The following is an 18,401-nucleotide window of genomic DNA, read 5'->3' as shown; positions in this document are numbered from 1 at the left end:
TTCAAAGCTACTGTTTCCTTGTTGATTTTCTGTTCAGATAATCTGCCCATTGATTTCAGGGGAGTGTTAAAGCCCCTTACACTTATTGTATTATTATCAATTAGTTCCTTTATGTTTGTTATTAACTGTTTTATGTATTTGGGTGTTCTCATGTTCAGTGTATAAATATTTACGATTGTTCTATCTTCTTGTTGGATTGTCTCCTTAATGATTATATACTGTCCTTCTTCATCCCTTGTTACAGTTTGTTTTAAAGTCTATTTTGTCAGATATAAGTATTGCTACCCTGGCTTTCTTTCATATCTGTTTGCATTATAAATGTGTCTCCATCCCTTCACTTTCAATCTGCAGGTGTTTTTTGGTCTGAAATGAGTCTCTTATAGGCAACATATAGATAGATCTTATTTTTTTTATGCATTCCATCACCCGATGTCTTTTAATTGGAGCATTTAGTCCATTTACATCCAAAGTAATTATTGATAGGTATGTATTTGTTGCCATTTTGTTTCTTGTTTTATGGTTGTTTTTATAGTTCCATTCTTCCCTTGCCCTCTTCTCTCATGGTGAGTTGGCTTTTTTAAGTGATATTCTTGGATTCCTTTCTCTTTGTTTTTGGCATATCTGTTGCAAGATCCATCTATATGCTGCCTGTAAGAGACTCATTTCAGACCAAAAGACATCTGCCAATTGAAAGTGAAGTGATGGAGACACATTTATAATGCAAATGGATATGAAAGAAAGCCAGGGCAGCAATATTTCTGTCTGACAAAATAGACTTTAATAGATGGGTTTTGATTTGTGGTTACCATTAGGTTTGCATATAACATCTTCTGGATATAGTGGTCTATGTTGATGGTCACTTAATGGTCATTCTTTGCTCCTCTCCCCCCCCCCACCACATTTTAGGTATATGATGTCATACTTTACATCCTTTTATTTTGTGAGTCTCTTGACTAGTTTTTACAGGTATACTTATTTTTGCTGCTTTTGTGCTTCCTACTTTTCTTACTCTTAGTTATGGTCTTTCCTTTCCACTCAAAGAGTCCCCTTTAACATTTAGGTTTAGTGGTCATGAATTTTGGTTTAGTAAGACTGGTTTAGTGGTCATGAATTCCTTTCACTTTTGTTTGTCTGGAAAACTCTATCTCTCCTTCTATTCTGAATGGTAGCCTTGCTGGGTAGAGTATTCTTGACTTCAGATTTTTCCCTTTCGGCGCTTTGAATATATCCTGACACTCCCTTCTGGCCTGCAAAATTTCTGATGAAAAATCTGCTGATAGCCTTACGGAACTTCTCTTGTACTTAACTTTCTTCTTTCCTCTTGTGGCTTTTAAAATTATCTCTTTATCACTACTTTTTGCCATTTTAATTACTATGTGTCTTGGTGTGGACCTCCTTGGGTTGATTTTGTTGAGGGATCTCTGTGCCTCCTGGATCTGGATTTCTGTTTCCTTCCCCAGATTTGGGAAGTCATCAGCTTTTATTTCTTTGAATAAATTTTCTCTGTCTTCTCCTTCTGGAATCCCTATAATGCAAATGTTATACTTGATGGAGTTTCTGAGTTCCCTACATCTATTCTCATTTTGCATATTTTTTTCTCTCACTTGCTCAGCCTGATTCCTTTCCATTAATCTGTCCTCCAGGTCACTGATTCATTCTTCTGCTTCTTTTAGTCTGCTCTTTATTCAATCTAATGTATTTTTAAATTCACTTACTGTATTCTTCATCCCTGAATGATTCTTTGTTATCTTTTTGTCAAGGGTCTCACTGATGTCCTCCTCTCTTTTCTCAATTCCAGTGAGTATGTTTATGACCGTTACTTTAAATACTCTGTCAAACATATTATTTTTAAAAAATTTTTTTATGTTTATTTATCTTTGAGAGAGGGGGAAGGAGGGGTACGGAGAGAAGGAGACACAGAATCCAAAGCAGGATCCAGGTTCTCAGCTGTTAGCACAGATCCTGACATGGCGCTCGAACTCACAAACCACAAGATCATGACCTGAGCCGAAGTTGGACACTTAACTGACTGAGTCACCCAGGCACCCCTATCACACATATTATTTATCTCCATTTTGCTTCGCTCTCTTACTGTGATTTTGTCCTGTTCTTTCATTTGGGACATATTCCTCTGTCTCATTTATTTTGTCTAACTCTCTGTGTATGTTTCTCTATGTTAGGAAAGTTAGCTACATCTCCTGCTCTTGAAAGTAGTGGCCTTATGAAAAGAAGAAGAGGTCCTGTAGTGCCCTGCAGTGCAATGTCCCCTGTTCACTAGAACCTGGTGCTTCAGAGGTGTCTCCTATATGTGTTTTGTGCCCAGCTGTTGTGGTTGAGCCACTTTTTCCACAGTTCATATATCTGCAGTGGTTCTCTTTGCCTGTTTTAGGCAGTGTTTGGTCCCTATAGTGTTAGTGGGCCAGTCTGGGGCCATCATGGGCTTGAGTTTAGTCATACTAGGTGTTTGCCAGAGATGCAGCAGCACCAAACTGCAGTGTCCTTTCCCATGTTGTCCAGAGAATCTTTTGTTGGTAGGCGGGGCCTGCAATCAGGCCAGCTGTCTGCCCCCAGTCCACTGCTGGGGTTGTAGTATGACTGCTGTGTGCAGTTATCCTTCCCTCTCCACAGGTCAGGAGTCACTTTGGAATGGTGCTGGCTCTTGTTGGGGCTGCTTGCACACTACCAGGCTTGTGGCCCTGGTTTGAATAGACTCTGGCCAAGAGCATATTAGAGTGGGTAGATCTAGGTTGGGGGGTGGGGTGGGGAGGAGGGGCTGTGATGTTAGCAAGTTAGGTAGTGAATGTGGGTGCTGCACTGGTTCCTGCAAGTGGTTGTGTTTTTGCTGGAAGGAAGGGGAAAGAAATGGTTCCTTCCAGCTCCTTTGTTCCTGGAGAAGTCTCCCCCAATGATCCCTGCTCCTCCAGCATACCTCTGAGACTAGTAAACAAATCTCCCTCCCATATACCCGAGTCATGTTTCAAACTGCTACTTCTGTGCTCTATCTCCATGGGCTGTTTGTGGTGCTGTCTCTTAAAGGGTGAGGATTTCAGTTTCCTCTCACCCTCCAGCCTCTCCCAGAGCTGAGCCACTGATTTTTAAAATTCCAAGATTTAAGTCCTAAAATTCAGTCCCCCTAGTTTTCAAAGCCAAATATTATGAGGACTCATCTTCCACATGCAGGTTCCCCCGGTGGAATAGTCTGTTTCTCTCCCTTCTCCACAGCTCCCTCCCTACCCCAACCCCCCACTTCCTGCATACAGCAGTGGTCCATTTAGCTCCCCACTACATCTCCACCCTTCCTACCCTCTTCAATATGGGCTCTTCTCTACCTTTAGTTATGGAGTTAGTTCTTCCAATCTTTGGATTATTTTCTGAGTTATTTAACACTGATGTGTTATCTATTGTAACTCCCATTGTGTATCTATTGATACTCCCATTGTATCTATGGGACAAGGTGGCCATAGGGTCCTCCTACTTCACTATCTTCCCAGCAATCCACCACATTGTTTTTGTTTTGTTTTGTTTTAATTTGAGAGAGAGAGTGTGCAAGTGGGGGAGAAGAGCAGAAGGAGAGAGAGAGAGAGAGAGAGAGAGAGAGAGAGAGAGAGAGAGAGAGAGAGAATCTTAAGCAGGCTCTGTGCTCAGCGTGGAGCCTGATGAGAGGCTCAATCCCACAACCCTGGGATCATGACCTGAGCTTAAATCAAGAGTCAGACACTCATCCAATGAACCACCCAGGCACCCCCAGATTGGTTTTAAATCAAGGATTCTTCTATCTGCGACCTAAATAAAAATTGTTCACATTCAGGAGGAAGTTAGTAATACCCACTTCCACATACCACTCTCGTCCTGGAAAATACAGAGAAAGGTGTTCAACTTAATAATGGATGGTACAGCCCACATGAATGTCTAACATCAAATACTAAATACAGCCACATGAAGGTAGAAAAAATATAGAGTACTTCCATGAGGCCATTAGCTTTTTTTTTTTAAATCTACCTGTACTTGTCATCCCTAGCAAATAAGACTTTCCCAAAATTAGTATTGTCATTCACAGAAATCAACAAAAGTCAGATGATAACCTAACATTTACTGAAGTATGATAAAATTTCAATATCTAACAGTTACTGAAGTCATATCTAACATTACAGTGCTGAGCACGTTGCCTGCATTATCTCATTTACCCATTTAATGTCACCCAGAAGAGGCTTTTATTATTCCCTATTTTACAGATGAGGAGGATGAGCCTTGGAAAGGTTCCATAAGTAGCCCAAGGTCATAGTGTCAGTGACCATTCAATTCTACTGCCTTCCTACAAAATCCTACTGATGAAATGAAAATGAGGCTTGTAAGAGTCACTTATCACCTATACCTAGCAAGCCTTCCTTCTGTGCAGAACCATCTGTCTCTCTCTTGTCCACCCCCAAAAGGCAGGTTGCTGCAGATGCAGAGGTGGTGGTTAAGATCACCATTCCAAACCCTCCAAAACGACTGTAAATTAAACTACAAGCCCCAAGAATTATAAGCAACTTACCCCCAGGTTACACTGTTGGTTGAGGACAGAGGCAGACTTGAACCCCAGGGCTCCTGACTGATGGCTGTGGTCTCCCATTTCCCTGAGGTGCCTTTTATCTTTGCCTGAATCAGTTTTGAGATAAAGACATCTAAACTCAGAAAACCAAGTGGTACCACTTAACCCATCTTTTACATTAATAGTCTTTTGGCTCAGGAATCATTTAATAGAAATTATAAAATGAGACCATTACATCCCTACTGCCTTAAAATGCAGTAATTATGGTTCAGTTGGACTGCACTTCTGAAGGTAATGGAATTAAGTGAATTTTTAAATCGAAAATTCCACCCTCAGCAATGTGTCGCTTTGCTTTTTCCCGTCTAGTCTGCATGAGATGCTTTTATTACTGCGAAATTTTGCACTTGGACACGTCCCGAGTGGAGCTGCCTTCTCTGCAGCCTCTTCTCCCGGACCCTGTGTGACATATGATGGCCTAACCGTTCATCTGTCTGTCCTCTGTCTAGCATGGCACCACGCTCCTCATGGTGGCCTCCTATGCAGGCCACATAGACTGTGTGAGGGAACTGGTTCTGCAAGGAGCAGACATCAATCTCCAGAGAGAGGTAGGTCAGGTTTTACACTTGAATAAGAGATGACTCATGTGACAATTGAATAAGAATGACTCAAAATTTTCATAGTAGTGAATTGGCAAGGAAGATAAGAATAATCATTGCGTTTTTCCAACATGACATCAAACCCCAGATTGCAGGCTTTATTGTGCCTAAATTAAGGCCCAGGAATAGACCATTGGTTGTACTTCAGTTGAATGAGTGTTCTCAAGCATGTATTGTAGTCTGAGGTAACAAGACCTCTAACCACATTCCTTAAACACTCAGACATTTCCTCCCAAGCTTAAATCAGTTCTTCCTTCTTCCCTTGGGATGAAGTGCTTTACAAGTTACAGGATTTTCTTTTTAAAAAAAAATTTATTTCTTTATTTTGAGAGAGAGAGCACGCACGCATACATGCTTGCATGTGCAAACGGTAGGGGCAGAAAGAGAGAGAGAGAGACAGACAGACAGAATCCCAGGCTCGAACTCACGAACCATGATATCCTGACCTGAGCTGAAACCAAGAGTCAGACACTTAACCAACTCAGCCACCCAGGTGCCCCAGTTATAGGATTTTCATAGAGATCATTGCATTTTTCAAAGGATTGGTCACCAGCCTGTTCTTTTTTTTTTTTTTTTAATGTTTATTTATCTTAGAGAAAATGCATGCAGGGAAGGTACAGAGAGAGGGTGGGAACAGAAGATCCAAAGCGGGCTCTGCACTGACGGCAGCAAGCCCAATTTGGGGCTCAAACTCACTCGATCCACTGAGCCCCTCCAAGTGCCCCACCAACCTGTTCTTAATGAGGCTCACTTGCTAGACTGCCTCAACCAACCATTATTTCAAAGGGCTTCTCTGACTAGTCACATTTTAAATAAGCTGTCCCCCAAAAAAGCCGTGTGGTGAACATTGGACTAAAATGCGAGCCTGTTCCCACACTTCATTCAAAGGCCATCTTGGGAGTTCAGTCTAGCTAGAGGATCCATTCTTGTTCCAGTGCAGAAGAGCAGTAGGAGGCTGGGCATTTTAACCACTTTGGGATTCAGGTCTTAGGGGGATCCATTTATTTCCGAGCAGATTTAATCTAGGGCCTTGTAAATTAACCTTTATGGAGACACAGCCACGGGTCATCCCTGAAGCGAATCTGACCTCTCAATCCACACTGAGTCAGACACAAGATGGCTTCCTGAAGCAAGCTCCAAACCAAACTGGAGCATTTGATTTTCCTTGACCTAGTCTTATTCGAGGGCCTGCCCTACAGTTGTTTCAGAAAGGATGATTCATCAACCAAACTTTCATCAGTCAGTATGCCCCATCTTCTAGGCTGGACTGCTACACCTGAGTGGAACAAATGAAGACACCCCAGGTGTGAGGGCTGGATAGTACATGGGTCGTCTAAAGTCCATCCCCTCTCCCCTTTGGGTGTCACCTTGGCTGTGGACCATGGAAGATGGGCACTTGATGGGTAAAATCTGGAGTCTGGTTCTCCATAGCCCTGGACCAGCAAGCTCCTCAAGAGGAGCCAGTCAGGGAAACTATATCAAGTCCAATCAATCTTCTCACAGACAGATTCTTCTGAGCAATTTCCACAACACTGGAGCATTGTTTTAGGCCACTTTTCATGTCAGCAGCTAATTTCCTTCTGGGAAGAAAATGTTTGGGCCCATTTAGAATTATAGTTTGAAATTACCATAATCTTTTGTTTTTCCTTTATGCTTTGCAGTCTTGGTTTATTATAACTTTAAAGAAAAGACAGATCTTCTCTAATAAAAACAATATGATTCAGATCTGCTTACTCAAAAAACTCTATCCTGAAGGGCAAGTTCAACATGTACAAAAATATCTTCAGAACAATTGTGAAAAGCTGAGAGAAGAGAAACATTTGTTTGATTTCCAGCCAATGTATGGTTTTTATGGTTTTATATCAATTTGTTTGGTTCCAGTTGCTCAACTAATATTCTTGGGAATGAAAACTATTGTGCATTGAACAAAATGGCCCTCAAGGACTTACCAAAGTGTGTCCAATTTAGAGGTAACCTTGTAGCTCAAATGATTATGCTATATGAGTTCCCAGTGGTCCCTTGAATTTCCTGCAGCCATGCTAGTCTCTGTTGGTAGAACTGCTAAAGAGAGGTCCCAACATCACCTCATCTCTTTTGCAAGCTGAGAGTGCTATGGAACTCACTCATGTAACAGGCTTCTACCTTGATTCATTCTTTACATTTTTTTTGTTTAATGCTTATTTATTCTTGAAAGAGAGAGAGAGAGAGCATGAGCAGGGAAGGGGCAGAGAGAGAGGGAGACACAAAATCTGAAACAGGCTCCAGGCTCTGAGCTGTTAGCACAGAGCCCGACGTGGGGGCTTGAACTCATGAACTGTGAGATTATGACCTGAGCCGAAGTTGGACACTTAACTGACTGAGCCACTTAGGCACCCCAACCTTGGTTCATTCTTAATTCATCTTTTCCATTTAATCCATATCAAAATATTTGTTTCCTAAAAAGGTACCTGCCATTGTTTTCTAAGTTTATCTAGACGCACAGAGCTTGCAAGAACCAGAAGCTAATGATCCTGAGAGACCATTGCTCTAGAGAACCAGCAATATTGGCTAAAGCTCTCAGGCATAAGAGTTGCACATATAGTTGTCATGAAGTCTGGCTTCTATTCTCTACAGATGCTCCATTCATGTGCACAATGATTGACAGTAACTGTACGTTCCAAAATTGATTCTAAGTGCTGAAATAGGATTTTTTAATTAATATATATTTAAAAAAAACAGTGAAAAACAAAGCTTTTTTCTTAGTGAAGAAAGTGAAGAAACAATTTCTAGAAATTATCCCTGGTAGTTTTTTCTTTCTTTCTCTCTTTCTTTCTTTCTTTCTTTCTTTCTTTCTTTCTTTCTTTCTTTCTTTCTTAGAGAAAGAGAGAGAGAGGGAGAGAGAGAATGCTCAGGGGAGAGGGGCAGAGGGAGAAAGAGAATCCCAAACAGGCTCCACACTCAGCAGCTGAGCTCAAACCCACAACCTTGGGATCATGACCTGAGCTGAAATCAAGAGTCAGACACTCAACGAACTGAGCCACCAAGGTGTCCCTCCCTGGTAGTTTCTAAAATTTAGTATCTATTGAGAAGATGAGAGTTTTCCTTTTCTAGCCAAGTTTCTTCATCCAGACCCGATTATATCGTAAGGTTTCTGGAATCCAGTGTTGTCCACTGTAGGAAAGCAATGAGAGGATGCTTCCACTTGTTTCTATGGGAACCAAGGAGAAAATCACTCGTGCCTTGCAGGCTGAAAGGCTCTGGGAAAGATCACATTACCTGTGCCTCCCTGGGGCAGTGTCTGGTTGGGTGCATAGCCCCAAGGTAGATGGTCATGACTGTGAAGTTACTCACTTGTGTTCTGCCACAGTGGCTGGGCTCATTGATCCCTGTCACACACGCGCACACGCACACATGCATACAAACATACACGCATACACACACACTTAAGAAACAAGCTTCAGAGTGATCAGTGGTCCTTAGGCCACAGTTCTTCTGGCTTCTCCCACTTGGGTAAGAACCTACCACTTTAACACTTCCAGGTAAGTCATGGAGGGAGGACTTTCTCTTCACTGTGCCTGGGAGAGTGTAGTATTCGCTTCATCCATGCTCCAAGCACTGGGGTGAAGAGTGTCTTTATATGAAAACTATGTATTCGCCACAGAGTGGTATGATGAATTTGCTCATGTTACACAATGATTTGGCTACCAGTCTTGAGTAGGCTTGTAAAAATGGATGGGAGGAGAGGATGCTAAAATGTGTGTCTCAGGGTATCACTGATCGGTTGAAGATTTGGAATCAGGCTGTTTCTTGCTCCTATGTCCTATTTTAAGGATTATTTTGAGCCCATTTGAGTGAATTAATTAGATTCTTTCCTGCACTGGTAGCTTTCTAGTCTGGGGTGCTTTACTTTGTAGCCGGAACTCTTCCAGAATTCCTCCCTGTGTGAATGAATGCCCATGTTACTAAGCATGTTAGTTCCTTGAGGCTGCTGTAACAAATTACCACCAATTAGGTGGCTTAAAATAACAGAATTTCTACTTTTAGGATTCTGGAGGACAGAAAATTCAAGGTGTGTCTGCAGAACCACACCCCCTCTGGAGGCCCCAGGGAGAACCCATTCTTTACCTCTTCCAGCCTCTTGTAGCAGCAGGCATTCCTTGACTTAGGGCCACATCTCTGCCTCTGGGGCCATATTGCCTCTTCCTCTCCTCTGTGGCAGATGTATCTTTGCCTCACTGTTTTAAGACAGTTGTGACTGGATTTAGGGCCCACCAGGCTAAGCCAGGATAAGTGCCTCCTCTCAAAAATCCTTAAGTTAATCACATCTCATGCCACATAAGGTAATAGTCACAAGTTCCAGAAATTAGGATAGGGACATATCTTTTGGGTCCACCATTCATCCCATTGCACCAACAATACATTCTCCTTTCATGTTCTCACTTCTCTGAACAAGGAATATAATCAGTCCAAATGTAGCCACCTCCTAGGCTAGAAGGCTTATATACAAGGGTATAGTGTTGTCTTGTTTGCAAATGTGTAAGTCACGTGTGATGTAACTAAATATCTTAAAACCAGCCTCTTGCTCTCTCCCAGTCAGGTACAACTGCCCTGTTCTTTGCTGCCCAGCAAGGACATAATGATGTCGTGAGATTTCTCTTTGAATTTGGAGCATCTACTGAATGTAGGACCAAAGTAAGAGAACTTGCTTGATTTCTTTTTTATTTTTTTATTTTTTTATTTTTTTTTCAACGTTTATTTATTTTTGGGACAGAGAGAGACAGAGCATGAACGGGGGAGGGGCAGAGAGAGAGGGAGACACAGAATTGGAAACAGGCTCCCGGCTCTGAGCCATCAGCCCAGAGCCTGACGCGGGGCTCGAACTCACGGACCGCGAGATCATGACCTGGCTGAAGTCGGACGCTTAACCGACTGTGCCACCCAGGCACCCCAGAACTTTCTTGATTTCATACCCTGTTGAAGAATTTCAGTAGTCATGAATATTTGTTTCTCTTCATCCATAGTATGAATTTGTGCTTCCCTTTTTACAAGATTTTCAAGCCCAAGAAGGTTGGGTTTCACAGTTACTTGTCATGGTTCAAAGGTAGTCCTAGGGATTCAATATAAAACATGACATTTTCACTCTGGGCTCACAACTAGAGAATTTTATGGGGAATTATTTACATTCTGTCTTGCACTGGTAGCTTTCTACTTTGGGACACTAAATTTTGTTAGTAGAGTGGATAACAGCAAGGGCTTCATAACTTTCCCTGTTTTCATGTGCTTTTCTTCACTTCAAGGTTAATCCCAGTGCTATGATAGGAGCTGTTGAAGTATTAAGCCAATGTTAGTGAATCTGAGAAATTTCTAAGAAGGGTGAATTGACAGCAGTTTACTTTCTGAGATGTCCTCAGTGAAATATATAATACATGATTACAGTTGATACAGTCAGGCAAGGAAATGTGGTTCTTCCTTTAAAGAAGTCATTGATTCCTCACGTTTGACACATGAATGAGAAAACCAAGGTTGCTGAAAGATCAATTTCGTGTTCACAATATGATTTTACAAGATAATGGTGTATAGTAGGAGAATTGAACGGCTTTAACATTTTTGTAACTGTCAACTTATTTCCAGCCTAATCATAACCAAAAAATTCCTGGAAATTTGCCTTACTTGGGATCTTTTAGGGTTACTTAATCCATTGTAGGTGATATTTTGGTATCAGGGGAGTTTCCAGTGAGTTCTTCTTTTTCTGCTAAGATGCTGTGAATTTCTGTTGGATATGAATTTCAAATAGGCTCAGTCTATTCTGAAACCTGCTATTGCACTGTGCACATGCCTCCAAACATGCTGAATATAATATACAATAACCCAAAATGTATGTGTTGCATATATTTTTATATTAATTATCTTTTTATTTCTCATTATAAAAGTCAGACAACTAAGAATAGAAAGTGAAGTCCTACAAATGGAAGTCTCAACTCTTTGAACTTTGAAGTCAGAACGATCATGCACAGCCATATGGCTGCTTCAGTTTTCTTGGTTAACAAGTTAATGCTGGCTTGAAGCCTTTGTCTGTGAGCCAGTTTGTGCTGTCCCAGAAATCCACAGAACATGGGGCCCAGAGCACAATTCCAAATGTTTCCATTAGGTCAGCTGTAGGTATCCGAGAATTTCCATGGGAAGAAGAGAATGTCCAGAGGCTTTGAGTTTTCATATGATCCTGTCATCAGAACTGCCTTTGCTTCCACAGTTGTTCTCATCATTATTGAATCCGTATCCCCCAAAATGTGTCTTTAAAGATAAAAGGTACCAGCTCTTCTATAATAATCACCCTAAAGAGAAAATTAACAGAACAAAAGTTGGAAATGTTGGTGCTCATTGCTGCTAGTAAGCAAGTTCTTGTTGCCCACCCGCTCCACCCACAGCCACCCCCACCACCAGCCTCAACCCTCCAGGCTCCTACCTCCATTCTCCACCCTTCAAATCACAGCTCGAGGGCCCTGCCCCACCCCCCACAGCCTGTGAACAATGGAGCTCCTACAACAGTGTTTCTCTATCTGAGGCCCACCTGCCACTTGCACATCACAGTGCCCTCATGTGACTGGTCAGAAAGCCTATTTCTGGGCCTCACCCAGACCTACCGAATCAGACTCTGTGAGGGTGGAAGTGTGAGGGCAGGCATTTTGGATAAACACTCTATGCCCAAATTTAGAAACCACACTATCTTTAGTTATGATTTGTATTTCAGAACCAGGTGACATGTTCTTGCATTGTTTATAGTTAGCTCAGAGGTCCACCTACTAATTCACAGAGCCAAACAAAGAGCTCACCAATTGTATATGTGCTGCCGAAGTGAGCACACAGCGCATCAAGTGGAGATAGGAGAAGATAATTCCTTAGCTGTAGCACCTGAGGAAAACCATTAAAGGTTTCAGTTGACCACAAACTCAATGAGTCAGTAGCGCGATGCGGCTGACATAAAAGCTAATTCTAATTTGGGCTGTAGAGATAAAAGTGGAGAGGATGGAACAAAGGAATGTCCCATTCCACATCAGACCGCATCTACTTTTTGGTGCTCTGATTCATTCTAGGGCCGACATTTTAAAAGAGATCTAGACAAGCTGGCACATGTTCAAAAGAAATGCTAAGTAGGATGGTGAGAAGCACGTGGGATATGCTATAGTTATCCACTCTTAATGGATGCTGACCTTGTCCCTTGAAGGCAATGGCCGCAGAAGTTTACTCCATAAATCACCTTAATCTCAGAGGCCCACAGCTGGGGGGAACCACGGGGAGAAGTCAACATTTGTCAAGCAGCTCTCTAGCCAGAAGCCACAGGAGACTGTTCAGGAAATTCCAAGACAGAACTGATTGGTACAGACTTTCTGTTCTTTGTTTCCTTTATTGAGATGCAAATAGATTCTTCCGCATTTGACCCGGGAACACTCATAATAACATAGTCCGATAACTGTAATGTATCTCAAGTCATCCACGTGTACAACCTAATGATGTCTTTAGGATGAACCCGGTCATGATTAGAAAGAAAAAGAGATAAAAGAGGAAAAGTGACTTCGTTGTTATCTACAGGAAATGTCTTTTCCAAAGCTCTCACCATGTCAGGAGTACCTGCTTGGTAAATAGGTGCCTGCACTGATTCTAGTGTGTTTACATCTTGCAGGATGGGGGCACTGCCCTGTTGGCCGCCAGTCAGTATGGGCACATGCAGGTGGTTGAGACCCTGCTGAAGCACGGAGCCAATATCCACGACCAACTTTACGTGAGTGCATTTTCAGCGGGACACTGGGTGGATCCTTGCCCATCCTCTCATTACACATACTACTGCAGTCAAAATTTGGATACCAGAAATGCCAACTTCAAAAGTATTTTGGGGGCACCTGGGTGGCTCAGTTGGTTGGGTGTCCGACTCTTGATCACAGCTCAGGTCTTGATCTCAGGGTCATGAGCTCAAGCCCCGTGATGGGCTCACCCTAGGCGTGGAGCCTACTTAAAAAAAAAAAAAAATTTTTTAATGAACAGTAGGACTTTAATCTGAAACATCAAAGGAAAAAATGTACAGTTAACCAGATGAGCTTTTTCTGTGTAGAAACATAATCTTGTTTACCCATCTTGATTATACCCTTTTAAATCTCTTTTACATATGAGATATTTCATATAACTTATGCAATTAGGATCTTCAAAAATCATATGACACTTGCTTATTCATAACATAACAAGGCCAGCATTGGACTTGCTGAAAACCAAAATAATGCTCCTGTTGTAGAGTTATCTAGGAGGAAAGCACAAATAAAGGAGAAATCAAATTATTTGGAAAGCGAGTGAGTATGGGTAGTTGAAAACCTGTGAAGTGCATGCACACCGTTGACCTTTGAAAGGTAGCTACTACTAGTGTGGGTCTGTTTGCAGCAAATTGGCAATTAGCACATTACCCAAAGGCTCTTTTAATTGTCACTGTAATTCCACAGGATTTATGGTGAATGTTATTCTGCTTTTGGACAAAATGTGTGTGTGTGTGTGTGTGTGTGTGTGTGTGTGTGTGTGTGTATGAGAGGGAGAGAGGGGGAGAGGGAGAGAGGGAGAGAGAGAGATGAAGTGACTTGATAGAATCTCATGGTAAGGAGTGGAAGAATTCCTACTTCCAATTATCTAGGAATCACATTTTAGGCTATCTTACCATGAGCCATTTAGCCCTATGGCACTATACTTTCGTAGCCGTGGAATGAGATGTGTAGGTGTGACCTTTTCCATTTGAACAAGCTTTCCTGAGTTTACATGATTAAATGACAAGTCACAGACCTCTTTGAAGCAATAGCCACTAGCATTACCCTTTGCGGTTCAAAATCTGTAACACCCTTTGAACCTGCAGTTTTCCCATCTGAAGGATTGAATCACTTGACACTGGTCTGAGTGATTCTCAACTCTGGCTGTCATTAGAATCATGTAGGGAGCTTTAAAAGAATACTTCTAGGCCCTCTCCAGACCAACGAAGCCGGAATCTCCAAGGACCCAACTGAGAAGCAGGTGGTTCTGATGTGTGCCCGAGTCTAAGAAACACAGGTCTACAGCTTTGGCCATTCCTTTGGCTGTATGTAATGAAGTATATCTGAGAGCATGTTTGAGTATATGTGTGTGGGGGGGGGCTGAACAGGAAGAGCCCAAGTCTTTGGAAAAGGAAAGTGAGTTGTGGTGTTCATAACATTACCACTAATAGTCAGCAATCTGAATTGACTGGCATATTTGTACTGTTAGATAACATTCTTCCAAAGGGCTCACCAGAGTGGCACATAATCTTAAAAATGTAGAGTTTGGGGAGAGCCCATTCCTGTAGTAAATTCCTGTTATAAAGTGACTCAAGAAATTTCGTGCACTGAAACTTCCTTTTACCCTTACCCAAACAGTCCAAATGTAAATGTTTCTGCCAAAAACAGCTGGACCGCTGGGGAATCCCAGTCAATGACTCCTGAAAGCTTCTAGGGACAGAAATTTGGAATACGCAGTAAAAATGCAATGTTTGGATATCCATTTTAGAAAATTTCCAAGAATTAATAGCTGCTAAGAGCATGGTGGATTTTCTGTGGCAACGCACACAGTAAGAAGCCACTGAACATTTTATCCCCGTACCAAACATCTGCATAAAAATCTGTATAGGCTGAGTAATTTTTTAATGATTGCCTTAAGAGGAGTCTGGCAGCTCAGTGGACACCCACCAGCACCCTCCACCTGGTCAGAATTGCAGAGAGAGGTGCTTTGTATCTTAACTTGTGGTTAACATTCCTGATGGGAGGAGTGGTAATTAACTGGGTTAGCTAGGTGTTTTCCACTAGGATGTGCTCGGGTTTTCCACTGCAGTCTAAAAATAATGAAGCTCACCACGTTCTGTGAACGCCGTGTGAAGTGAGATTATGGGGAGGATGGATGCTCTGCACTGACTTCTGTGTTTGCTGACATCACCAATGAATGTCTTTAAGAAAGAAGAAATGTGCAGAGGACATAGACGCTCAGTTAAAACGCAAACAAATAGGGCACCTTGGGTGGCTCAGTTGGTTAAGCGTCTGACTTCAGCTCAGGTCATGATCTCACAGCTCGTGAATTCGGGTCCCACGTCTGGCTCTGTGCTGACAGCTCGGAACCTGGAGCCTGCTTTGGATTCTGTGTCCCCCTCTCTCTCTGCCCCTCCCCCGCTCGCTCTGCCTCTCTCAAAAGTAAATAAACTTAAAAAAAATTAAAACAAACAAAACCACTAAGAAAATTGGGAGCAAGCACTTGCTTTGGGCTTTTGTGCAGGATTGCTCAGTTGTTTGCAGGTGTTGTTGGTGTCTATTGGGTTGTCAGGGAGCAAGTTCATGGATAATTCTTATGAGGGCAGTTTTCCTGAAAGCATCTTTTGTTTCAAAGCTTAGAGAAACTGCATGTTGGGTGAGGGGGTGGATATGGATAAGGGGACAAGAAAGAGAAAGGGGTAGGAAAGATCTAATTAAAAGGACCCTTTGGGGCGCCTGGGTGGCTCAATCAGTTGAGTGTCCGACTTCAGCTCGGGTCATGATCTCACAGTTTGTGGGTTCGAGCCATGCATCGGGCTCTGTGCTGACAGCTTGGAGCCTGGAGCCTGCTTCAGATTCTGTGTCTCCCTCTCTCTCTGCCCTTCCCCTGCTCACACTCTGTTTCTCTCTCTCTCTCAAAAATAAATAAACATTAAAAAAAAAAAAAGGACACTTCTGATGCATAAAAATATACCAAATAGGTTTGGGGGACTTTGTTGTTGTTTATTAGTAGACTTTCTTTTTTGTTTGTTTTTAAACTAACACTTAGCTCTTACTTGACAAAAGAATTGAAATGGAAAATTATATTAAACGTAGGTATTTTTTAAACTAATTAAAAAGGGGATAAACCCTGAGGTCACACAACAAAAACAGAAGGTAGCTAATGAGAAGTCTGTGCAGACAAGAGAAAAATGATGACTGGCTATTTGGACGAGCTGGATGGTACCAGCAAGTGGGTAGATCGTAAGCTCCGTGATCAAGGTTTTGTAGAGTGAACGGTCATTACGTATATTTTAAGTTATCCTTATAAGCCTGTTTGAAACTTTACCTTTCAACCTGACTTACTGTGATATTTTAGAACTATTCTTCAAAGAATAAAACACTAACCATGACTATGAAAACAAAGTGGGGGACAGAAATGGAAAGTTGTATTAAACGGATGTATTTTTAATTGATTATATTTTAAAATAAACGTGAAAGGTGATTTTAACACTTCCATTTTGACGTCTCTCAGGATGGAGCCACTGCACTCTTCCTAGCTGCCCAGGGTGGTTACTTGGATGTTATTCGATTACTGTTGTCTTCAGGAGCAAAAGTCAACCAGCCAAGGCAGGTAGGTAATGTCTGCGTGCGCAGAACGGTGGGCAGGCAGGACCTGTTGTCCTGGGGCAGCGCCTAAGATAACCAGTCAGCTCTGGGCATCTTTAAACCATTTGCCTCTGTGACAAAGTCAGTCTTTGATTGGGGTTTCTCCTGTTCTTTGCTTTGGGCTCACCTGAAAGCCTATGAAATCAGGCTGACTTCACCATTTACTATTTTTGAAACATGGGTGCTTGGTATCTGAGGTCAAGTGCATACTTGGCTTCCTCATGTTCAAATAAATTGTGGCTGCACTGAGGTAATGAGAGTGGGGTAATGAGAGAGAGCCTGGGACGTAGGTAAATAGAGGTGAGTCAGGTAGCCTTGCCCCTGCCCCGTCCCCCTTATCTCTTACCCCCGCTTCTGCTTTCACCAAACCAAAGAGGAGCCCATTAGCCCACTGAGAAGCATTAATGGGTTCCATGCCTTCATCTCTCACAATTATAACACTAATAGAGACTTAATTTACCAAGAGCAAGCTAATGTCTGGCAAATCAATCGGTGGATACTTAAAGGAAAAGAACCACAAGGTAATACAGGTCACACTTTATAAAAGATAAAGAACCATTCAAATCTAAGGCATTCTAATTAGCTTCTCTTATATAGGAATGATTTCTGCACTAATTTATTTTTAACAAAACATTTAAGATTAAAGTAACACTACTTTAAAGATAGTTTTCTTTTTTTTTAATATGAAATTTATTGTCAAATTTCCATACAACACCCAGTGCTCATCCCAACAGGTGCCCTCCTCAATGCCCATCACCCACTTTCCCCTCCCTCCCACTCCTCATCAACCCTCAGTTTGTTCTCAGTTTTTAAGAGTCTCTGATGTTTTGGCTCCCTCCCTCTCTAACCTTTTTTTTTTTTCCTTCCCCTCCCCCATGGTCTTCTGTTAAGTTTCTCAGGATCCACATAAGAGTGAAAACATGGTATCTGTCTTTCTCTGTATGACTTATTTCACTTAGCATAACACTCTCCAGTTCCATCCACAAAAGGCTACAAAAGGCCATATTTCATTCTTTCTCATTGCCAAGCTGATTTCTTACCAGTAAATGGCCCCCAGGGAGATTCCCACTGTAATGTAACATGATGCGAGAATGCCCATTTGTTCACTCAGGGAAGGTTGATCTGAGCTCTTGGCCCCAGGCTTCTTCAGTCTTTAAAAGTGCAAGTGCAGGGGTGCCTGGGTGGCTCAGTCAGTTAAGTGCCTGACTTCAGCTCAGGTCATGATCTCATGATTCATGGGTTTGAGCCCTGTGTCGGGCTGTGTGCTGACAGCTCAGAGCCTGGAGCCTGCTTTGGATTCTGTGTCTCCCCCTCTCTCTTTCCTCCTCTGCTCATGCTCTGTCTCTCTCAAAAATAAATAAACATTAAAAAAAAATTTTTTTTAAGTGCAAGTACATGGGAAGCCAAGAAGTGAAAGGGTCTTTGGACAAAGTGGATTTCAGGTCGAGAATCCTGAGTTCTAGATCCAGCTCTGCCAATAACTAGCTGTGTGGTTTTGAACAAGTGAATCAATCTCTGTGGACTTGTCTGCCTCCATCGGAAAATTAGGAGGCTGGGCAGGATGATCCAGACAATCTTCAAGCTCCCCCTTTTTGGTAGCTGTTTTATTCAATATTCAATCAGTATTTCTTAAGCACTCAGCATACGCAAGATACTATGAATGTGAGATTACATTTTTAGAATTTTAAAAATATTCTTAGATTTAGAGGACCCCAGGAATACTCTTGGGAAAGGAAGCTTTTAAAAAAAGTTGCACTTCCATACCTGCCAGAGGTGACTTTTGGGAATTGGAGTTTAGTATTTTCTTGC

General features: G+C 42.1%; 1 protein-coding gene across 9 annotated transcripts in view; it reads left to right on the top strand.

The window, feature by feature from the left end:
* Window positions 1-18,401, top strand: part of ANKRD29 (ankyrin repeat domain 29) — a 54,354-nt gene that overhangs the window by 15,414 nt on the left and 20,539 nt on the right. For all 9 annotated transcript variants that reach the window (XM_023241815.2, XM_045041814.1, XM_045041817.1 and 6 more), the window contains 4 exons: window positions 5,038-5,136; window positions 9,760-9,858; window positions 12,845-12,943; window positions 16,459-16,557. In XM_023241815.2, coding sequence (XP_023097583.1) covers window positions 5,038-5,136; window positions 9,760-9,858; window positions 12,845-12,943; window positions 16,459-16,557 — 396 coding nt within the window. The remainder of the gene's footprint in view (window positions 1-5,037; window positions 5,137-9,759; window positions 9,859-12,844; window positions 12,944-16,458; window positions 16,558-18,401) is intronic.

This window comes from Felis catus, chromosome D3, assembly GCF_018350175.1.
Source record: "Felis catus isolate Fca126 chromosome D3, F.catus_Fca126_mat1.0, whole genome shotgun sequence".
Taxonomy (NCBI): domain Eukaryota; kingdom Metazoa; phylum Chordata; class Mammalia; order Carnivora; family Felidae; genus Felis; species Felis catus.
The sequence above is the reverse complement of the archived record's forward strand: the minus strand, read 5'-3'. Positions and strand labels throughout refer to the sequence as shown.